At 48.0% G+C, this 19,490-nt stretch overlaps 1 protein-coding gene across 1 annotated transcript; it reads right to left on the reverse strand.

Annotated features, from left to right (window-relative positions):
• Positions 1–7,924: 7,924 nt before the first annotated feature.
• Positions 7,925–12,917, reverse strand: LOC129695034 (uncharacterized). Its single transcript, XM_055631795.1, has 2 exons — positions 12,584–12,917; positions 7,925–9,978 (listed from the first exon to the last, which is right to left on the reverse strand). The coding sequence occupies exon 2, from the start codon at positions 9,440–9,442 to the stop codon at positions 8,621–8,623; it is 822 nt and encodes a 273-aa protein (XP_055487770.1). The 5' UTR covers positions 9,443–9,978; positions 12,584–12,917; the 3' UTR covers positions 7,925–8,620.
• Positions 12,918–19,490: the final 6,573 nt, after the last annotated feature.

Below are 19,490 nucleotides of genomic sequence, written 5' to 3' on the forward strand. Positions count from 1 at the left end.
GACACACAGAGCGGTGACACACAGTGAGAGCGGTGACACACAGAGCGGTGACACACAGTGAGCGGTGACACACAGTGCGGTGACGGTGACACACAGTGCGGTGCGGTGACACACAGTGCGGTGACACACAGTGCGGTGACACACAGTGACGCGGTGACACACAGTGCGGTGACACACAGAGCGGTGACACACAGTGACGCGGTGACACACAGTGCGGTGACACACAGACGCGGTGACACACAGTGCGGTGACACACAGTGCGGTGACACACAGTGCGGTGACACACAGTGCGGTGACACACAGTGCGGTGACACACAGTGCGGTGACACACAGTGCGCGGTGACACACAGACGGTGACACACAGAGCGGTGACACACAGAGCGTGACACACAGAGCGGTGACACACAGTGCGCGGTGACACACAGTGACGCGGTGACACACAGAGCGGTGACACACAGTGCGGTGACACACAGTGACGCGGTGACACACAGTGACGCGGTGACGGTGACACACAGTGAGCGGTGACACACAGTGACGCGGTGACACACAGAGCGGTGACACACAGAGCGGTGACACACAGTGACGCGGTGACACACAGTGACGGTGACACACAGTGCGGTGACACACAGTGCGGTGACACACAGTGCGGTGACACACAGTGACGCGGTGACACACGGTGACACACAGTGCGGTGACACACAGTGCGGTGACACACAGTGCGGCGGTGACACACAGAGCGGTGACACACAGTGACGGTGACACACAGTGCGGTGACACACAGAGCGGTGACACACACAGTGCGGTGACACACAGTGCGGTGACACACAGAGCGGTGACACACAGTGACGCGGTGACACACAGTGCGGGTGACACACAGTGACGGTGACACACAGTGCGGTGACACACAGTGCGGTGACACACAGACACACACAGAGCGGTGACACACAGAGCGGTGACACACAGTGCGGTGACACACAGAGCGGTGACACACAGTGCGGTGACACACAGTGATGCGGTGACACACAGTGCGGTGACACACAGTGCGGTGACACACAGTGCGGTGACACACAGAGCGGTGACACACAGTGACGCGGTGACACACAGTGCGGTGACACACAGTGACGCGGTGACACACAGTGCGGTGACACACAGTGCGGTGACACACAGTGCGGTGACACACAGAGGGTGGTGACACAGTGCAGTGACACACAGTGACGCGGTGACACACAGAGCGGTGACACACAGTGAGCGGTGACACACAGAGCGGTGACACACAGAGCCGTGACACACAGAGCGGTGACACACAGTGACGCGGGTGACACACAGTGACGCGGTGACACACAGAGCGGTGACACACACAGTGACACACAGTGACGCGGTGACACACAGAGCGGTGACACACAGAGCGGTGACACACAGTGACGCGGTGACACACAGACGCGGTGACACACAGAGCGGTGACACACAGAGCGGTGACACACAGAGACGCGGTGACACACAGTGACGTGGTGACACACAGAGCGGTGACACACAGTGACGCGGTGACACACAGAGCGGTGACACACAGAGCGGTGACACACAGAGCGGTGACACACAGTGATGCAGTGACACACAGTGACCCGGTGACACACAGAGCAGTGACACACAGAGCAGTGACACACAGAGCAGTGACACACAGTGACCCGGTGACACACAGAGCGGTGGCACACAGTGACGCGGTGACACACAGTGACGCTGTGACACACAGTGACGCAGTGACACACAGTGCGGTGACACACAGAGCGGTGACACACAGTGACGCGGTGACACACAGTGACGCGGTGACACATAGTGACGCTGTGACACATAGCGCGGTGACACACAGTGACGCAGTGGCACACAGTGACGCGGTGACACACAGTGACGCGGTGACACACAGAGCGGTGACACACAGTGACGCGGTGACACACAGTGACGCGGTGACACATAGTGCGGTGACACACAGAGCGGTGACACACAGTGACGCGGTGACACATAGCGCGGTGACACACACTGACGTGGAGCCGTGCCGTGAGGAAGGAGAGATCATCTGATGAGCTTCGAGCGACGGACAGGGGCGGAGGAAAGCAGAGTCCGGAGTGGCAGTGAAATGGCAGCAGGAGTGACAGCTCAGACTACAGGGGTTTAAAGGCTGGAATACTCAGACTATCTGCAACACGTTTTTGTACTTGAATATTATTTACTGTAAAAGCCGATGATTTATATTGCTTGTGTTTAATGTGTGTGCTCAATAAACCTGCAACCGCTGGACTGCAATGTTCTGAGAGCGTGGACTTCCTTCATCATCTGAATAATACATGGGTGTTGGGTGCCAGAGGAGGGAGGTGAGGCGGCTACAATAACAACGTGCATAGATAGAACAATACGGCACTGGAACGAACAACAAGGGAATACATAGGGTGAATGCAGAAAATCTACCCGGATAAGGTCATCAGGAACTAGGGACAGAGGTTGATGGTGAGACGGGAAAGATCCAGAACGGGCAAGGCCATAGTGTGAGAGGTACAGGCTCTGGGGCCAGGACCAGCCTTAGGAGGTGCGGGGCCCAATTGGGAACAATGTTGGTGAGCCCCAGAACATTGAGTTGTCTGCCAGTTGGCCAATCACGCGATGTGCTTCAGGCTAGCACACAACAGGGCTGAGAGGGCTTCACTGATGCCTGTTTTACTGGAGATTTCTGATTGTTTGGTGGATTAAATGTCGTGGAAACTTGCAGCCGGTAATTGAATTTAGTGAGAAAAGCATTGAAAAGGCTGAAGAATGTGCTGCTAAGTGAATGGAAGTGGAAGAAAGCCTTGAAAGCAAAGTCGATGCTGAGGTGCTGGAACACAAAGAAGACAGTCAGGAATCAACTCTAACTGAAAGATCTAAAGTCTGAATTGATGAAAATCTATCTGTATGAATTTTAAATCTTTTTATTTGAATTTTGAATTTAACAGCAATTTGCATACATACAATGATAACAGACAGTGATAGTCAGGACATAATTCTACATCAGTATGTAAACGACCCTCAAAACCCTTACCCTTACCCACCCACACCACCCGGGGACAAACAACACTCACATACGTACACATCCACACAAATACGATAAGATAAACAAAATGGAAAAAAAAAAGAGAGGGGGGGGGGCGGGGGGGAGGGGTTGAGGGGAGAGCAGCTGCAATAAGACAGAGCAGTGATAGAGGGCACTCAGTCCTCTTCCGAGTCCGGAAACAAGTTAAGAGAGTTAACAAGTTCCAGGAAAGGGTTCCATGTATCTAGGAATGTCTTGGTAGAGCCTTTGAGAGAGAACCTAAGTTTTTCAAGCTTTAAGTTGTAGAGCACCTCCTTGATCCAGCGGGCGTGTGTCAGGGGACAGGTAAGCCTCCAGTTAAGCAAGATCAGTTTCCGGGCTAACAAGGTTGTAAAAGCCAGGACCCGCTTCAACGCAACAGAGAGGTTGGTGTTGGGAGGAATACCAAAAATAGCTGACAGTGGGTTTGGAGGAATAGTCTGGCCATAGGCTCTGCTTAGCACGTCGAAAGCACTCCTCCAAAAGGTTGCTAGCTTAGGGCAAGACCAAAACATATCACTATGGTTGGCAGGGGATTGATTGCATCTGTTGCAGGTGTCTTTAACAGCGGGGTATATTCTAGATAATCTTGCGTTTGTGTAGTGGACTTTGTGAAGGACTTTGCATTGGATTAGGCCATGACGGGCACATATGGAGGAAGAATGGATCAAATCCAAAGCAGAGTCCCATTGCTGGTCTGTTAATTTCGTATTCAGCTCGCCCTCCCATACAGCTTTTAATGAGGTATGAGGTTTCAATGTAACCGACCCTAACAAGTTGTACATAAAAGAGATGCATTTCTTCCGGTTGGGATCTAGAGCTAGGATGGAATCGGTCAGGGTTTCAGGGGGACGATTTGGGAAATGGGGGAATATCTTCTTCACAAAATCCCTAATCTGGAAAAAACGAAAAAGGTAGGAGTTTGGGAGGCTATAGTTGGACGAGAGCTCCGCAAAAGACGAAAAGATGCCATCCTTGTATAGGTTTTTGATACTACTGATGCCATTACTATGCCAGGTTTTGAATGCGGAGTCTGTACTTGAAGGTTTAAAGATGTGATTTTTAAGCAGTAGGGTCAAGATGGAAGGGCCTTGTAAACCGAAGTTTTTCCTAAGTTGACTCCATATCTTGAGCGAGAGGGACGCAATTGGGCCTGCTCCCACAGATGTTATAGGAAGGGGGAGTTGGGAGCATAGGACATACCGCAACGGGAGAAGTGAACTGGCCTTTTCCATGTGTACCCAGGTCGGTAGGTGGTCGCAATCATCATTCATCCAGTACAGGATTTTTTGCAAGTTAGCAGCCCAGTAGTATCGCCTAAAGTCAGGAAGTGCCAAACCGCCGTCACTCTTAGGAGACTGCAGTACCGTCTTTCGGACAGAATGTTTGTGTAGAACATATCAAATATAGGTATTGTGATAAAAACGCCGAGGTAGCGAAATCCGTCCTCCGCCCATTTAAATGAGGTTAAAGAGCGAGGGAGCTGCTTAGCCGATGAGTTAATCGGTAACAGTTCAATTTTTTGGTAGTTAAGTTTATAACCAGAGTACACCAAACCGTTCTAAAATATTGGTAATCACAGGGAGAGAGCTGACTGGATTCGAGATGTGCAGGAGCAGGTCATCCGCATACAATGAGACTTTATGAATTGTGTCAAACCGTGTGATATCTTTAAAGCCCTTCTCTGAGCGTAACCAAACCGCCAAGGGTTCTATCGCGACAGCAAACAGAAGTGGTGATAACGGGCAATCCTGTCTGGTACCTCTCCGAAGGGAGAAGTGGGGCGACAGTGTGCCGTTTGTTTGTACTGAGGCCACCGGGGACGAGTATAATAGACTGACCCAAAGAATAAAACTGTTACCGAGGCCAAACCTGTCCATCACCTCATATAGGTACCTCCACTCGACCCTGTCGAAAGCTTTTTCGGCGTCGAGGGAGACCACTATCTACGGGGTCTCACTACTCAGTGAATGGATGATGTTAAGGAGACGCCTAGTATTGTGGGAAGACTGTCGGCCTGGTATGAACCCTGTTTGGTCTAACGAGATAATAGAGGGCATCACTAGTTGAAGACGGAGCGCAAGGGCTTTAGAGAGGATTTTGAGGTCCACATTCAAGAGTGAAATTGGTCTATAGCTACTACAAAGCCGGGGATCTTTCTCCTTTTTAAGAATTAGGGAGATAGGAGCCCACGACAAGGTGGGCGGTAGGCGACGATGTAAAAACACCTCATTGTACATATCTCTCAGGACTGGTGCGAGGAGAGCAGAGAAAGCTTTGTAATATTCTGCAGTGAAGCCGTCAGGGCCGGGTGACTTTCAGCTTTGCAGCGATGTGATGGCTGCTTGGACCTCAGCAACAGTTATGGGACCACCCAAGTCTCTCGTGGCTTCATCGTCAATTCGGGGAAACGTCATACTACTGAGCATGTCACCTGCAGTGGGAGGACAATCGGAAACGTATAGTTCAGCGTAGAATTTAGCAAATGCTTCATTAATTCTAAGAGGATCAGTATGAATCTACCCTAAGCTGGATCTAATGGCTGGAATTAGCCATGAAGTCGCCTCGGTTCTGGCCTGATGGGCCAAAAGCTTCCCAGCTTTATCCCCAGATTCAAAAAAGTGTTGCCTAGATTTAAGCAGTCGTAGCTTGGCTTTATTAGTAGACGTGAGGTCAAAGTCTGTTTGTAACCGAAGGCGTTCTCTATAAAGGTTAGGGTCTGGGTCAGATGCATATTTGTCATCAATGTCCTTTATTTTTCGTAACAGGTCTGCCGTTCGGGACGTCTCGGTTCTTTTCAGGTTGGAGACAAAAGAGATAAGTTGGCCCCTAATGTAGGCTTTTGAAGCTTCCCAGAGTATACCTCTTGCTATGTCCGGCGAGTCATTCAGCTCAAAATATAAGGTGATTTGGGAGTGCAGGAATTGCTTGTAGTGAGCCTCTGCTAGTAATGAGGAGTTGAACCTCCACTGTTTAAAGGGGTTAGTTTGTTTACGAAAGTGAAGATCGAGGGAGGTTGCAGCGTGATCTGATATCACGATACTATGGTACTCGCTGGATTTGATTTGGGAGAACAGTCTGTCATCTAAGAGGAAGAAGTCTATACGGGTATAGGGACGGTGCATGTGGGAAACAACTGAAAATAATTTAGTCGTGGGAAATGTATGTCTCCATGGGTCTGTGAGCCCAAGTTGTTTGGCGAAAGCATGCAGAGTCTTACCTGATTTAGTTAAAGTGGAGGCTTTGTTCGAAGATCTGTGCAGTATAAGGTCTTGGACCAGATTAAAATCTCCACCCACAATGACGTGGTAATTTTCAATATTTGGGAGAGATGTAAAAAATGTGGTTACAAATGAGCTGTCATCCCAGTTGGGACCGTAAATACTGGCCAATATGACAGGTGTGTCTTGCAGTTTGCCAGAAACCATGACAAAGCGGCCAGCAGGATCTTCCACAGTTTCTTGTGGTTCGAACATAACGTTCTTACGAATCAGGATAGCAGTACCCCTAGCCCTATCATTAAATTTTGAGTGAAATAAGTGGCTAATCCAGCCTCTCTTAAGCCGTGTTACCTCTCTGTTACGAAGTTGGGTCTCTTGAATAAAAAATATATCACCTTTGGGCTGTTGCAAGTGGGCCATGATCCTGTCAGTCTTGGTCAGACTTCCCACCCCCCTCACGTTCCACAAGACAAATCTAAGAGTGTCGTTTGTGTTGGCCATACTTAGCTATATCCAAGCGAGTGGGCAGAGCGCTGTAGTACTGCAAGTCGAAACGGAAGAGCGCATCGAAACCAGCTGCCGAGAGTGGGAATGTGGGGGGGGGGGGGGGGGAGAAGGAGTGATAAGAAAAAAACAAAGAAAAAAAAAGATACATACACACGTATACACACAACAAACAAGTGGGACACATATCACTTAACCATCTTTCAAACCTGAGTCCCCGGACCTGAGATCCCCAATGTCCCAACTGAACCTTGAGTGCCCATTGCTCCAAGATGCGTTGTCCTCGCATCCGCATGGAGATATCCGATCTTAACTCCCAATATTTCCACCTCCCAAAGCAACAAAATCGCTCAATGTCAGTAAAGTGACATAAAATGAAATGAGTGTAGTAATAATAATAATAACAATGATAATAATAATTTGAAAAATAGAAAATAGAAATAAAGTAAAATTAAAATAAATAAATAAATAAATACAAAGTTGAAAAAATTGCCATAATAGTTGCACTGCCAATGTCATTGCTAACACTAATGGTAATCTTTATTTATTCATCTATTTATTTATTCATCTATCTACTCATCTATCTATATCTATTTATTTATTTGTCTATTTATCTATTTATTTATTTATTTATTTGTTTGTTTGTTTATTTGTTCCGAACAAGTAAAGACATAAATAGGAATAAATAACAACAACAAAATCAAAATAGTCAAATAATTGGACATTCCAGGCAATATTTGCAAAGCAATGAAAAGCATAAAGCAAAATTTAAATGTCCAACACTTTTTCTTTACAAGCTCGAAAAGTAGTGAGAAGAATAACTTATTTAATCTCACCCCTTCTCCCTAAACCCTTCTTCCATATTTAATAATTAATTAATTAATAATATTAATACCCCAGACAATTTTTAGAGATGCATACAGACATATATATACATACAACTGATATACACATACAAGTAATATGTATGAAGTAACCAAAAACATAAATTAATAATAAATAAAATAATAAATAAACATTAACCCCTGTTTGTCACCCATCCACTTCATCCTTGTACCTTGTGAAAAAAAGTGTTTTGTATGTCATTTTGAACAGGGTTCATATTTGGTTAATGGTTGTAATGATGATAATAATAATAATAAGACAAAGCAAATTAACAAAATGGTGATACTGAATAAGCAAGCCAACATATAAGTGGAACAAGAATAGCTTCCTTTGGTATTACATAGTATATCTTAAAATCAACAAGGTATAAAGAAAGAGTTAGCATCAGAGAAGTTAGCGAGTTGCAAACTGGGCTCTTGGATTAAAGCGCATGGCAAAAGAACATCAATTAAGTATTGTTAAACAAAAACGCTGTAGGATCAGATTAGTATAACACAGCCTTGGCTGTAATGAGCTCTTATCAGCCCCAGCCAGTCCGCTAGGAAGCCTAGTGTAAACAAACTAGCCGAATGCTGGCAGCGTTAGCAGCCAGCTGCTAAAAACAAGAAGGCAGAGACCAGATCACAAACCACAAGGTGGGTCCCTTAAGCCCAATTTTATAGCATGTGCAGGTGAAGAACCTTTCAAGTATGATTACACATAAACATTATAAGGAAAAGTTGGTATAAGATAGTCACGAATCGTGGTGAATTCTTACCAGCCTCATACATTTCAAGACAGGGGTCTAGTATAATCAGCAAGGCCGAGCTCTAGCAATGGCTAGTTGCTAAGAGCAGTCAAGCTAAAGTTAGTCCATAGTGTAACCGTAGATTAACCGGACCCCTGTGCCACTCGGATATAGACGTACCGAGCGAAGTCAGTCGTCAGTGGGTCCCGGTCTGCGGTGACGGTAAGATGAGATGAAATTCTGAGCGTCCTCAGGAGATGTTAGTCGTCGCCTCTTTCCTTCCCCGGCCATGATGAACAGCTTGGCTGGATAATGAAGGGAGGGTTTGAGACTCAGGTTGTACAGCTCCTTCATATCGTCTCGGTACGCGGAGCGTTGTTCAACTATCTCGGGACAGTAGTCTTCGAAAATGTGGATCGGGATATCCTTGTACTTCAGCTTACCCCTCTGCCTCCGAGCCTCACGCACCACCAACTCACGGGTCTGGTATCTATGGAAGCAAATCACAACTGCTCTGGGTTTCTCACCAGGGCTTGGCTTGGCTGTTAGCGTACGGTGGGCTCGGTCTAGCTCCGGGGCTGATTCCAGTGTGTGTTCGCCAAGAGTCTCGAGCAGGAGTTGAAAGAAAAAAGCTGTTGTTTGGGGGGGTTCGATGTACTCGGGGAGGCCGACTATCCTTATGTTATTTCGGCGACTCCTGCCTTCCAGGCCGATAAGCTTAGACTTTAGCTTGCCGTTCTCTTCGGTCACCGTAGTTAGCATTGTCGCTATAGCTCGTATGTCTTGGCTGGTGGTATCAGCAAAAGGCTCTAATGACGAAAGACGGTGTTGGTGATCTAAAATTGTGGTCTGGATATTGTCCAGCTTCGTTTCCAGTTTGGTGAACGCTGCGTTGAATTCTGCCAGTAGTGATACCTTGTGCTCTGTTAACATGGCTGCTAGCGTGGCCATGCCGGTGCTGGTCATCGGGTCTTCCGTCTTTTGCTCCTCTTTCTTTCCTCTGCTTGGCATCTTTACGGCGTGGAGAGGTGCTGTCAATGGTGTTTAAATATTTATGGGTAATTATAAAACTTAGGCTGAGCTATAATAAAAGTTGGAGGTGAACAGGTCGGGAGCGTGGAAAAGTGCTACTACTCCAACATGTTGCCCCCAGCGGATCTCCGAACAGCTTCTTTAACGGTGATCACTGTGTTCCCGCGCATCTCGACAAACCAGGCAGATCAGCTTCTTGCCCGTTTCACAAAACAGCTTCAGTTCTTCCTGATGTTCCTCGCACTGAAGTTCACTTTCCTTCTCTGTCCGATTCAGGCTCAGTGTTCGAGCTTTCTCAGACAGTCTCGCCAAGGCCCGGTTCACCCTGAGGCTGTGGTCTGTAAACTCCTCTCTACAATCCGGGCAGAGGTTTATCCCATCCTTGTCCCAACTCTGTGTGATACAGGAGCGGCAGAAGTTGTGCCCACACTCCAGTATAACCGGATCGGTGAAGAAATCCAGGCAGATGAGACAAATTGCCTCCTCAGTTAAACTCTCGATGGCAGAACAGATAGCTGGAAAGAGAGCAGGAAAGATTTACAAGGATGTTGCCAGGACTCGAGGTCACGAGCGAAAGGGACACATCGAAGGCGGTGGGTGTATGAAACAAACTACTAGAGAAGGGAGATGAGCTCGGAACTATAACAGCATTATAGGAAAGGATACAGGGACATGGACCAAACACGGGCTGGTGGGACGTGGTAATCCGGCGTCTTGGTCCGCATGGGCAAGTTGGGCCGAAAGGCCTGTTTCCGTGCGGTGTGACTATATGACTCTGTGAGGAAGGGACAGGGCCGGCGCTAACGAGGCCTCGGGTGTGACTGACTTGCTCCTGTTGGGCAGTGGAACCCGCCACCCGTACCTCCGTTCACAGCCCGGGATCAGGATGGACCCAGTCCTCCCTCCGGCTTCATTCTAATCCCCGTCACTGCACCTGCCTCTCATACACCAGTCTTCAGCTCACACCTACCCTCGCCGACAATGGGTCTACCTAGGCACCATTTGTCATTTGCCCTGTTCCCTTCTCCCCTCTCCCATCAAGCAAATGATGTAGAAGTGTGAAAACGCACTCCCCCAGATTCAGGGACAGGTTCTTCCCAGCGGTTATCAGGCAACTGAATCATCCTATACAACTAGAGAGCAGCGCTGAACTAGTATCTTCCTCATTGGTGACCCTGGGTCGATCCTTCTTTCCGGCAACTGGATAGCACGCAACCAAACGCTTTTCACTGCATCTCGGTACACGGGACAATAAACTAATGTAAACTACACTTACAGACAGCTCGAATTGGTCCTCGCCTCGACCCGAAACTTAGGTGAGGCTCACACCAGGGTCTCTTCCATACCTCGCAACACTGCTCTCTCTCCCCATCCCCCCACTCGCAACAAGGGCAGAGTCCCCCTAGTCCTTACCTTTCACCCCACCAGCCGTCACATACAACAAGTAATCCTCCGTCAGTTTCGCCACCTCCAACGTGACCCCACCACTCGCCACATCTTCCCATCTCCCCTCATGTCTGCCTTCCGCAAAGACCGCTCCCTCCGTACCGGGCATGAACATTGAATTCTCCCAATTTTTTTTCACCCTTGCTGTGTCATCCCTTTCCTCAGTCCTCGGGCTGTTTCCTCCCTTCCTCTGCCCTCGTGCTTCTCCTCCTCCTTTTTCCTTTCTTCTCCCCGCCAATGCCCATCAGTCTGAAGAAGGGTTTCGGCCCGAAACATTGCCTATTTCTTTAGCTCCATAGATGCTGCTGCACCCGCTGAGTTTCTCCAGCATTTTTGTAGGCCTCTCTTCTACCCCGGTCCCGGGGCCGCGCTGCCCGAGTCTCCCCACGGCCAACCCCCAGGGACTCTCTGATTCTCTGCTTCTCCCCCCAGTCTCCGTCACCCTGGATGTGGAAACAGCGCATCCGCTGCTCGAGGTGTCTGAGGATCGGAAGAGGGTGAGGTGTACCCGGACCCGGAGGAGTCTCCCTGATACCGGGAAAAGGTTTACAGACAGTTTGTGTGTGCTGGGATTGGAGGGATTCACATCGGGGAGACATTACTGGGAGGTGGAGGTGGCGGGTAGTTGGTGGTGGAGTCTGGGAGTCGCCGCAGAATCTGTGGAGAGGAAGAGACCGGTCACATTGACCCCGGAGACTGGAGTCTGGAGGATCAGGCAGGGGTGGTTTGACGGGTTTGATGCAATCACCTCCCTCCATTCCATCTCCCTGCCCGTCCCATCCCCGGGGGGTGGGAGTTTATCTCAGTTACAAGTCTGGGACAGTTTCATTTTACGATGCGGACACTAAGTCCCATCTCCACACCTTCACTGGGAATAAATTAACGGAGAAACTTTATCCTTCCTTCTGGACTTGGGATGAAAACCAGTGGCTGAGAATCTGCTCCGGTTCCGCTCCGGGTGTGTAAAAGGGTCGGGTCCCGGAACCGGCGTCAGGAGTGGGGCTCGGGCTGTGGGGCAGAAACCCGGTGGACAACAGGTCGGCGCTGAACGGCTCCCATTTAATCCCCAAATTCCGCGTCGTGAAACCCCAGTGAGCGCGGAAATGAAACCAGGGGGAATGTAAATGTGGGAAGAGTGAGTTAAACAGCAACTGACATCAGAGCTGTCTGTCTGTCGATCCGTTCGTTTTAACGCGTAAACCGTGTCCGGCAATGGAACAGAAATTACTTTTGTGAACATATAAATATTGAAACAATCTCCCTTCTCACGGGTTCAGCAGCAGCCTCGGGTCCTGAGCTCCAGGCTCCCCCAGATCCTAAAGTTCGCCGGCTCAGATAATTCATAGCGTGTTTGCAGCATTTGCTCTCCACACAACAGACTCGTTTACTGTGGAACGGATCTTTGGAAGAATGGGTTCAAACCGAATTCCCAGTCCAGGTGGGAGCCTGTTGTGCTGAGGCTCTTCCTGTCTCTCTGTAGGATACGTAGATCATTCCTTGTTTCAGTTGCCGCCAGACCCCTCCCTCACCTCTCTCTCAGGTACATCATGCCTGTATCGGTGCTGCTTCCTGCTCTCATTCACCACTTTAACGCTTCATTTCCCTCACTGCCAGTTTCCAACCAGCTCCCACTTTCCTCTGCTCGAGCCCCGACTCCTCCCTTCGATTTCTCACCGTCTCTGTCTCCGTTTCAGAGAAAACCGCGAGTGACCAAAGTCCATTCCAAGCCCGCGGACGCCATCAGCTACTTTGTCCATCCACTACCCCTGTTTGCGCATCGGAAATGGATTATTCCATCCAAGATCGAGTGCGTACAGCAACAACCCGCTTACATTTACACAATGCCCTCGCATTTCTTTTAGGAGACCCCAAAGTGCTTTACTGGTCGAATTCTCTTTGAAGTGCAGCCAGGAATGTCAACTGAAATGCAGGAGTCAATTTGCTGACAGGTACATTCACAAACAGAGTTCAAAAGCAAGTTATACTGTCCAAAGTGATTTGTGTTTATTTCCATTGCAGAATTGGAAGCATCAAGCACATCATTCGAATAAACACAATCTTTCAATTCGGTTCTTGTGAATCTTACTGGTCGTGAAAAGTTTCCAATCCAAGCCCACGGACACCTTCGGCTACTTTGTCCACTCACGACTTTACAGCATTGGAACTGGAGTTTTTTCTTCCAAGCTCGAATTTGTGCAACGAACAACCTTCTTGCATTCATCTCATCTCACATAGGAGACTGCAAAGTACTTTACTGACAAAATAATTATGAAATGCAACCACTATTTTGCAATGTAGGAAATGTTGTGATATTCAAAATCGGAGTTTAAAAGCAAGCAATACATTTTGGGTATTATTTCCAACACCATATTAGAAACACCAAGGCAGATGAAAACCATTCTTCGATGAGATTCCTGTGCATGTTACATGTTGTGCAAATTATCCAAATTCAGTCAAGTGACATTGAATATCTCCATTGAATTTATCTATTAAATTGAATGGAATTAATGATACTGCAAGTACATTTCATCTCCAAGGTCCAATACGTTGACATTTTTACAACCCTGATCATCTTCCCCTGTTGCTTCCCTCCTTCTCCCTAATCCTCGAGGTCGGACTTTGAAGGCCGCCCTCTACCCTGACATAAGAAGCTCTGAGACTTGGTGTTGAAACAAAGAACTGCAGATGCTGGTTTATACCAGGAGTAACTCCGCGGGTCAGGAGGAACGTAATGGATCGGGTCGGGGCCCTTCAGACTAGTGGGGTGAGTGGGATGGGGGTGAAAGCTGGAGGTGAGGAAAGTCCAAGATCAATCAGAGCTGGCCGCAACTTTAGTTCAGTCTAATTTATTGTCACGTGTACCGAGGTCCAGTGAAAATCTATTGGTTGTGTGCTATCCAGTCAGCGGAAAGACAATACACGATTACAATTGAGCCATTTACATGATATAAAGTGGCTAACGTTTATTGCAAGGCAAAGCCAGTAAAATCCGATCAAGGATAGACCGAGGGTCACCAATGAGGAAGATAGAAAGGGAGGGAAACTTGGAATGCAAAGGTCCCCGGGTGTTGTACCTCTTGTGAACAGGTTCACCCACTTAGAAGCCGTCGAGACAGAAAATGTTATCACACTGAGCGGCGGACTGGCTTGCGAAGCAAAAAGTGCTGTTGAGCCAAAAGCAAAGAGGCCAACGTCAGGCAACGCCATTGTAGTTGGAGACTCCATCGTGAGAGGTATGGACAGGGGTTTCTGCGGCAACAGACGGGATGCGAGGATGGTGTGCTGCCTTCCCGGTGCCAGGATCCAGGATGTCACGGACAGAGTGCAGAAAATCCTCAAGGGTGAGGGTGAACATCCGGAAGTGGTAGTGCATGTCGGCACAAACGATGTCGGAAAAAAGGGGATGAATATTCTGCAGCGCGACTTTAGAGAGCTCATAAAAATGCAGAAATGCTGGACCTCCAGGGTTGTTATCACCGGTTTGCTTCCATTTCCTTGTGCTGGCAAGAGCAGGAACAGGGAGATACGGGACCTGAACGTGTGGCTGAGGAATTGGTGCAGGGGGCAAGGATTTAGTTTCTTAGATCACTGGGATCTGTTTTGGATAAAGGGGGAACTGTACAAAATGGGCGGATTGCATCTTAACAGGTGGAGGATCAGCATTCTGGCAGGCAGGTTTGCCACTGCTACACGGGTGGTTTTAAACTGAATAAGGGGGGTGGGGTGTCAAATGGGATAGTGGAGGACGGAGTTAAAGGGAAAGAGAGTAAAGGGATGGTTAATGATCCCAGAATTAACGGGAAAGGAAGCTGACAAAGGGATAGGAGAATATGGCCAAGTGTAATAGGGATCGATGTGAAAGGTAAGATGTGTAAGGAATTAAAAGTATTGTATTTGAATGCGCGAAGTATAAGAAGTAAAGTAGATGAGCTTGAGGCTCAGTCAGAGGTTTGTAGATATGACATTGTGGGGATTACTGAGACGTGGCTGCAGGAGGATCGGGCCTGGGAACTTAATATTCAGGGTTATACATCCTATAGAAAGGACAGGCAGGTGGGCAGAGGAGGGGGGGTAGCTCTGCTGGTGAGGGATGGAATTCAGTCCCTTGCGAGGGAAGACATAAGGACTGACGATGTAGAGTCACTGTGGATTGAGTTGAGGAATTGGAAAGGCAAGAAGACACTAATTGGTGTTATCTACAGACCCCCAAATAGTAGCCCGGGTGTAGGGTGTAATTTGCAGCAGGAGTTAAAACTGGCACGTAACAAAGATAATGCCACTGTGGTGATGGGGGATTTCAGTATGCAGGTAGACTGGGAAAATCAGGTTGGTTCAGGACGCTAAGAAAGTATTTGTAGAATGCCTCCGAGATGGATTCTTAGAGCAGCTTGTAATGGAGCCGACCAGAGACCCTTCTTCAGACTGAGAGTCAGAGGAAAGGGAAATGCGAAATATAGAGGGTACATAGCAACGAGAGAGGATGTTACCGAACTCTTGTCATAGAGAGAACTTCAATGTAGGCATACCTTGAGGAGATTTTTCAGTGAAGCAGACAATTTTGGATTGAGACTCTTCTTCAGAGTGAGAGTGTGGGGAAAGGGAAACTAGAGGTAGAAGGTACAAAGCATTATGATGGACACTATTAAAGGGCTGTCCCACTTGGGCGACCTAATCTGCGAGTTTAGAAGAGTGTCTTCGACCTTCAAACTCGCATCATGGTTGACATGTGGTCCTAGGAGGTCCTATTTGGTCACTGGAAATTACCTTCATGCTCGAGGGAATTTCCCGAATACTAGTGGTGTCAGCTAGTCGTGGAAACTTTTTCAGCATTTTGAAAGATTTACCGCGAGTAGAATTTGGTTCGGCATGGTTCTTTTTAACTCGTAGTGGAGTGGGATCGCTATTTAGTTACAGGCACTCGAGGGCAGCTGTTGGCAATCTCCTTCACTGTCAGAGCATTTTGATTGGCTCATTGGAGTTTTCAGGACCAAGGAAGACCAACCGGTAGGTAAAACGCCCACTAAACTTTATTAAACTTCTTAAAAGTGTCTCCACTCCTCCCCCCCCCCCCCCCCCTCTCCGCTTCTCCCTCCCTTCTATCCCCTTCTCTCCTGCTCTCCCCTTCTCTCTCCCCGTGTCCTCTTTTCTCCCCTTCTCTCCCCGCAGGAAGGTTGAAGACACTCTTTTTAACTGGCGGATTAGGTCGCCCAAGTGGGACAGCCTCTTTAGGCACAGTAGAGCAGTGGTAGACGCTGCCCTACAGCACCAGAGACCCATGTTCAATCGTGACTACTGGTGGTGTGTGTACGGAGTTTGTACAGTACGTTCTCCCTGTGACCGCGTGGGTTTTCTTCGGGTGCTCACATACACTGGTGAGGGCATTTGGAAGTTCCGTGGTTAAATGTTACATCTTTGGTAGTCACCCAGGAAAAACAAAATGCGCCTCAAATAATCATTCTAAATGAAACAGCGATTCACTTGCACTTCATTCAATCAGGTACAGTGCATTCGGTGTTCACAGTTTGGTGTCGTTTACACTGGAGAAATGAAACGCAGATCGAGTGGTCGTTTTGCTGGGCACTTGCACGCTGTCGGCAAGGATGACCTGAATTTCCTGTAGCCTGCCACATTTATTCTCAATTTCACCCCCATCACCACCTGTCTGTCTGCACCTCCTCTGTTGCAGCATTGTACTCATCAATGGAATGGGTACAGATCAACAGCAGAGAGGGTTAACAGCTTCAGGTTTCTTGGTATCCCTGTCACAAGCCACTTTACCAGGTCCCTTTACACTGATCTAGTGATCAAGAAAATGAATCAGCATGTTTCATTTCTTACAGTAGGTGCATGAGAAGATTTACCCAAGGATTCTCTCGAATTTTTACAGATGCGCTATCGAAAGTATATTGGTGGGATACACCTCTTCCTGGTATGGCAACTGCTCTGCTGTTGAGTGCCTGAACCTGCAGAGAGTGGTGAATGCAGCCCAGTCCACCAAAGGCTCATCATTCCTTCCATCCAGTTCATATACAGTGTGTTGCACCAGGAAAGCTGGAAGTACCTGGAAAATAAAAACACCTACGCCAGAATCTTGTACATTGACTTCAGCTCAGCCTTTAACACCATCATCCCACAGAGACTTGTGGAGAAACTAACCCTGCTGGGCCTCAACACCACCCTGTGTCACTGGATCTTGGACTTTCTGAGAGAGAGACCGCAATCAGTCCGTGTTGGCAAGAACACGTCGGGCTCGATCACGTTGAGCACCGGCTCCCCTCAAGGCTGTGTACTCAGCCCGGTGTTGTTCACATTGCTCACACATGACTGTGCTGCCAGATTCAGGGACAATAAGATCATAAAATTCGCGGAAGACACAACAGTGGTGGGACTCATCAGCGGAAATGACGAATCAATGTACAGGGAGGAAGTAAAACAACTAGTGGACTGGTGCGGCAAAAATAATCTAGCATTAAATGTCAACAAAACAAAGGAGGTGATTGTCGACTTCAGAAGGTCGCAGCCCAAACACACACCCCTCAACATCAGTGGCACCACAGTGGAGAGAGTGGAGAGCATAAAGTTCCTCGGTGTACAAATCAGACAGTCTCACCTGGTCCAGGAACATCACTGGGATTGTCAAACGGGCCCATCAGCGACTGCACTTCCTGAGGAAACTAAAACAGGCCTCACTCCCCACCCACATCCTCAGGACTTTCTGCAGGGGCACGGTGGAGTCTGTACTCACGTACTGCATGTAAACGTGGTACTCCAACTGTGACTGCTCAGACAGGAAGGCTCTGCAGAGGGTAGTGAGGGGAGCAGAGAGGATCATTGGCGTCTCCCTACCCTCGGTACAAGAACTGTTCCAGAGCCGCTGTCTGAAAAAAGCTCTGAGAATAGCTAAGGACAAACTGCACCCCCTCCACACACACCTGGATCTCCTGCCATCAGGCAAGAGATACCGTAGCATCAAAGCCCGGACTACCAGACTGCTAAACAGCTTCCTGCCACAGCCTGTGAGGCTGCTAAACAGTCACCCTGTACTCACAGTCACCTGATTCTGCGGCTTTGCACTGACATTTTAATAACTCTGGCACTTGGCACTCAAATCAGCTGCCCTGGACATTTTAATGACTGATTTTACTGTATTTTAATGTTCCTGTTTTACCTGCTTTTAACTATTTATACTGTTTCATCAGGGACTGGATTGTTTTTACTGTTATTATGTGTGAAATGTTTAAGTTTTATGTGTGATGCTCCGGTATTCCCTGGGAAACGTCTTCTCATTTTGCACTGTACAACTGTTGCTTTGCAAGATGACAATAAAGGTTGATTGATTGATTGATCCTCAAGAATGCCTACCACCCTGATGAACCGCTACTCCCCAGACCAAGAATACCTCACAGTGAAATGCCATTCCTACTACCTGCCATAGAAATGTATATTGACTATCCTGTTCGCAGTCTACATTCCACCCCATGCTGATGCTAAGCTTGCATTGGAGGAACTGCACGCCATCCCCATTAGTGTTGAAACAAAGTGCCCTGAGGCTTTGTTCATAATAGCTGAGGAATTCAATCTGGCCAAACCCAGGAGCTTGACTTCAAAATGCTATCAGCACACCTCCTGTCCAACCAGAGATGTAAACACCTTCAACAACTGCTGCAGAACCAGCAAAGACTCCATCCCCCAACCACACTTTGGTAAATCTGACTTTGACGTTGAAGGACCAAGTACAGGAAGTCATGCAGTGCCGGTCTGAAGAAACAAGTGAGATTCTAGGCGACTGCTTTGAGTTGATGGACTGATCCTTATTCAAGGAGTCTGTCGCTAACCAAAATGAGTGTGCCACACATGTCGCAAACTTCATCAACAAGTGTGCAGAGGAATGCATAACAAACACAATACGTATGTGCCCCAACCGGAAACTATAGATGAACCGCAAGGAACACGTTGAAATCCAATCTGTAATCAAACGGGTCAAACAATCCCAAAAGGTACAAGAAATCTATCCAGCAGTTTTGCAAAGACATTAAGGATGTCAAGAGGGAATTCCAGACCAAGCTGGCAATAACCCCAGGCAATAACACTCACCTGTAGATTGTGGCGAGGCTTACATGTTATAAAAGGCTACAAAGTGAAGTCAGATTGTATCGCTGGTAAATGGGCCCCTCCCCAATGTGCTCAATTCTAGGCCAGCTTTGATCAGAAGGTCAGTGGAAGAACGTCACGCACCCCATCACTCGGGTGTGGCTGAACCAATGATTACTGTGGCTGACATAAGATCGGCCTGAGAGTGATTCAGCAGAAAGCCACTGGCCTGGATGAAGTCTCCAGTCACGTTGTTTGGGCCTCCATGGACCAGCTGCCAGAAATATTTACAGACATCTTTAATCTTTCACTACTCCATTCTGAAATCCACACCTGCTTTTACAAGAGATGCAAATAATTTATTAGCCAAGTATGTAAGAACATACAAGAAATTTGATTTGTCATATAGTCATACCAAAAAAGCAGCAAGACACACAACTACATAAAAATTAACATAAACATCCACCACAGCGCACTGTGATGGAAGGCA

The sequence above is a fragment of the Leucoraja erinacea genome, unplaced genomic scaffold (genome assembly GCF_028641065.1).
Source record: "Leucoraja erinacea ecotype New England unplaced genomic scaffold, Leri_hhj_1 Leri_918S, whole genome shotgun sequence".
Lineage (NCBI taxonomy): Eukaryota > Metazoa > Chordata > Chondrichthyes > Rajiformes > Rajidae > Leucoraja > Leucoraja erinaceus.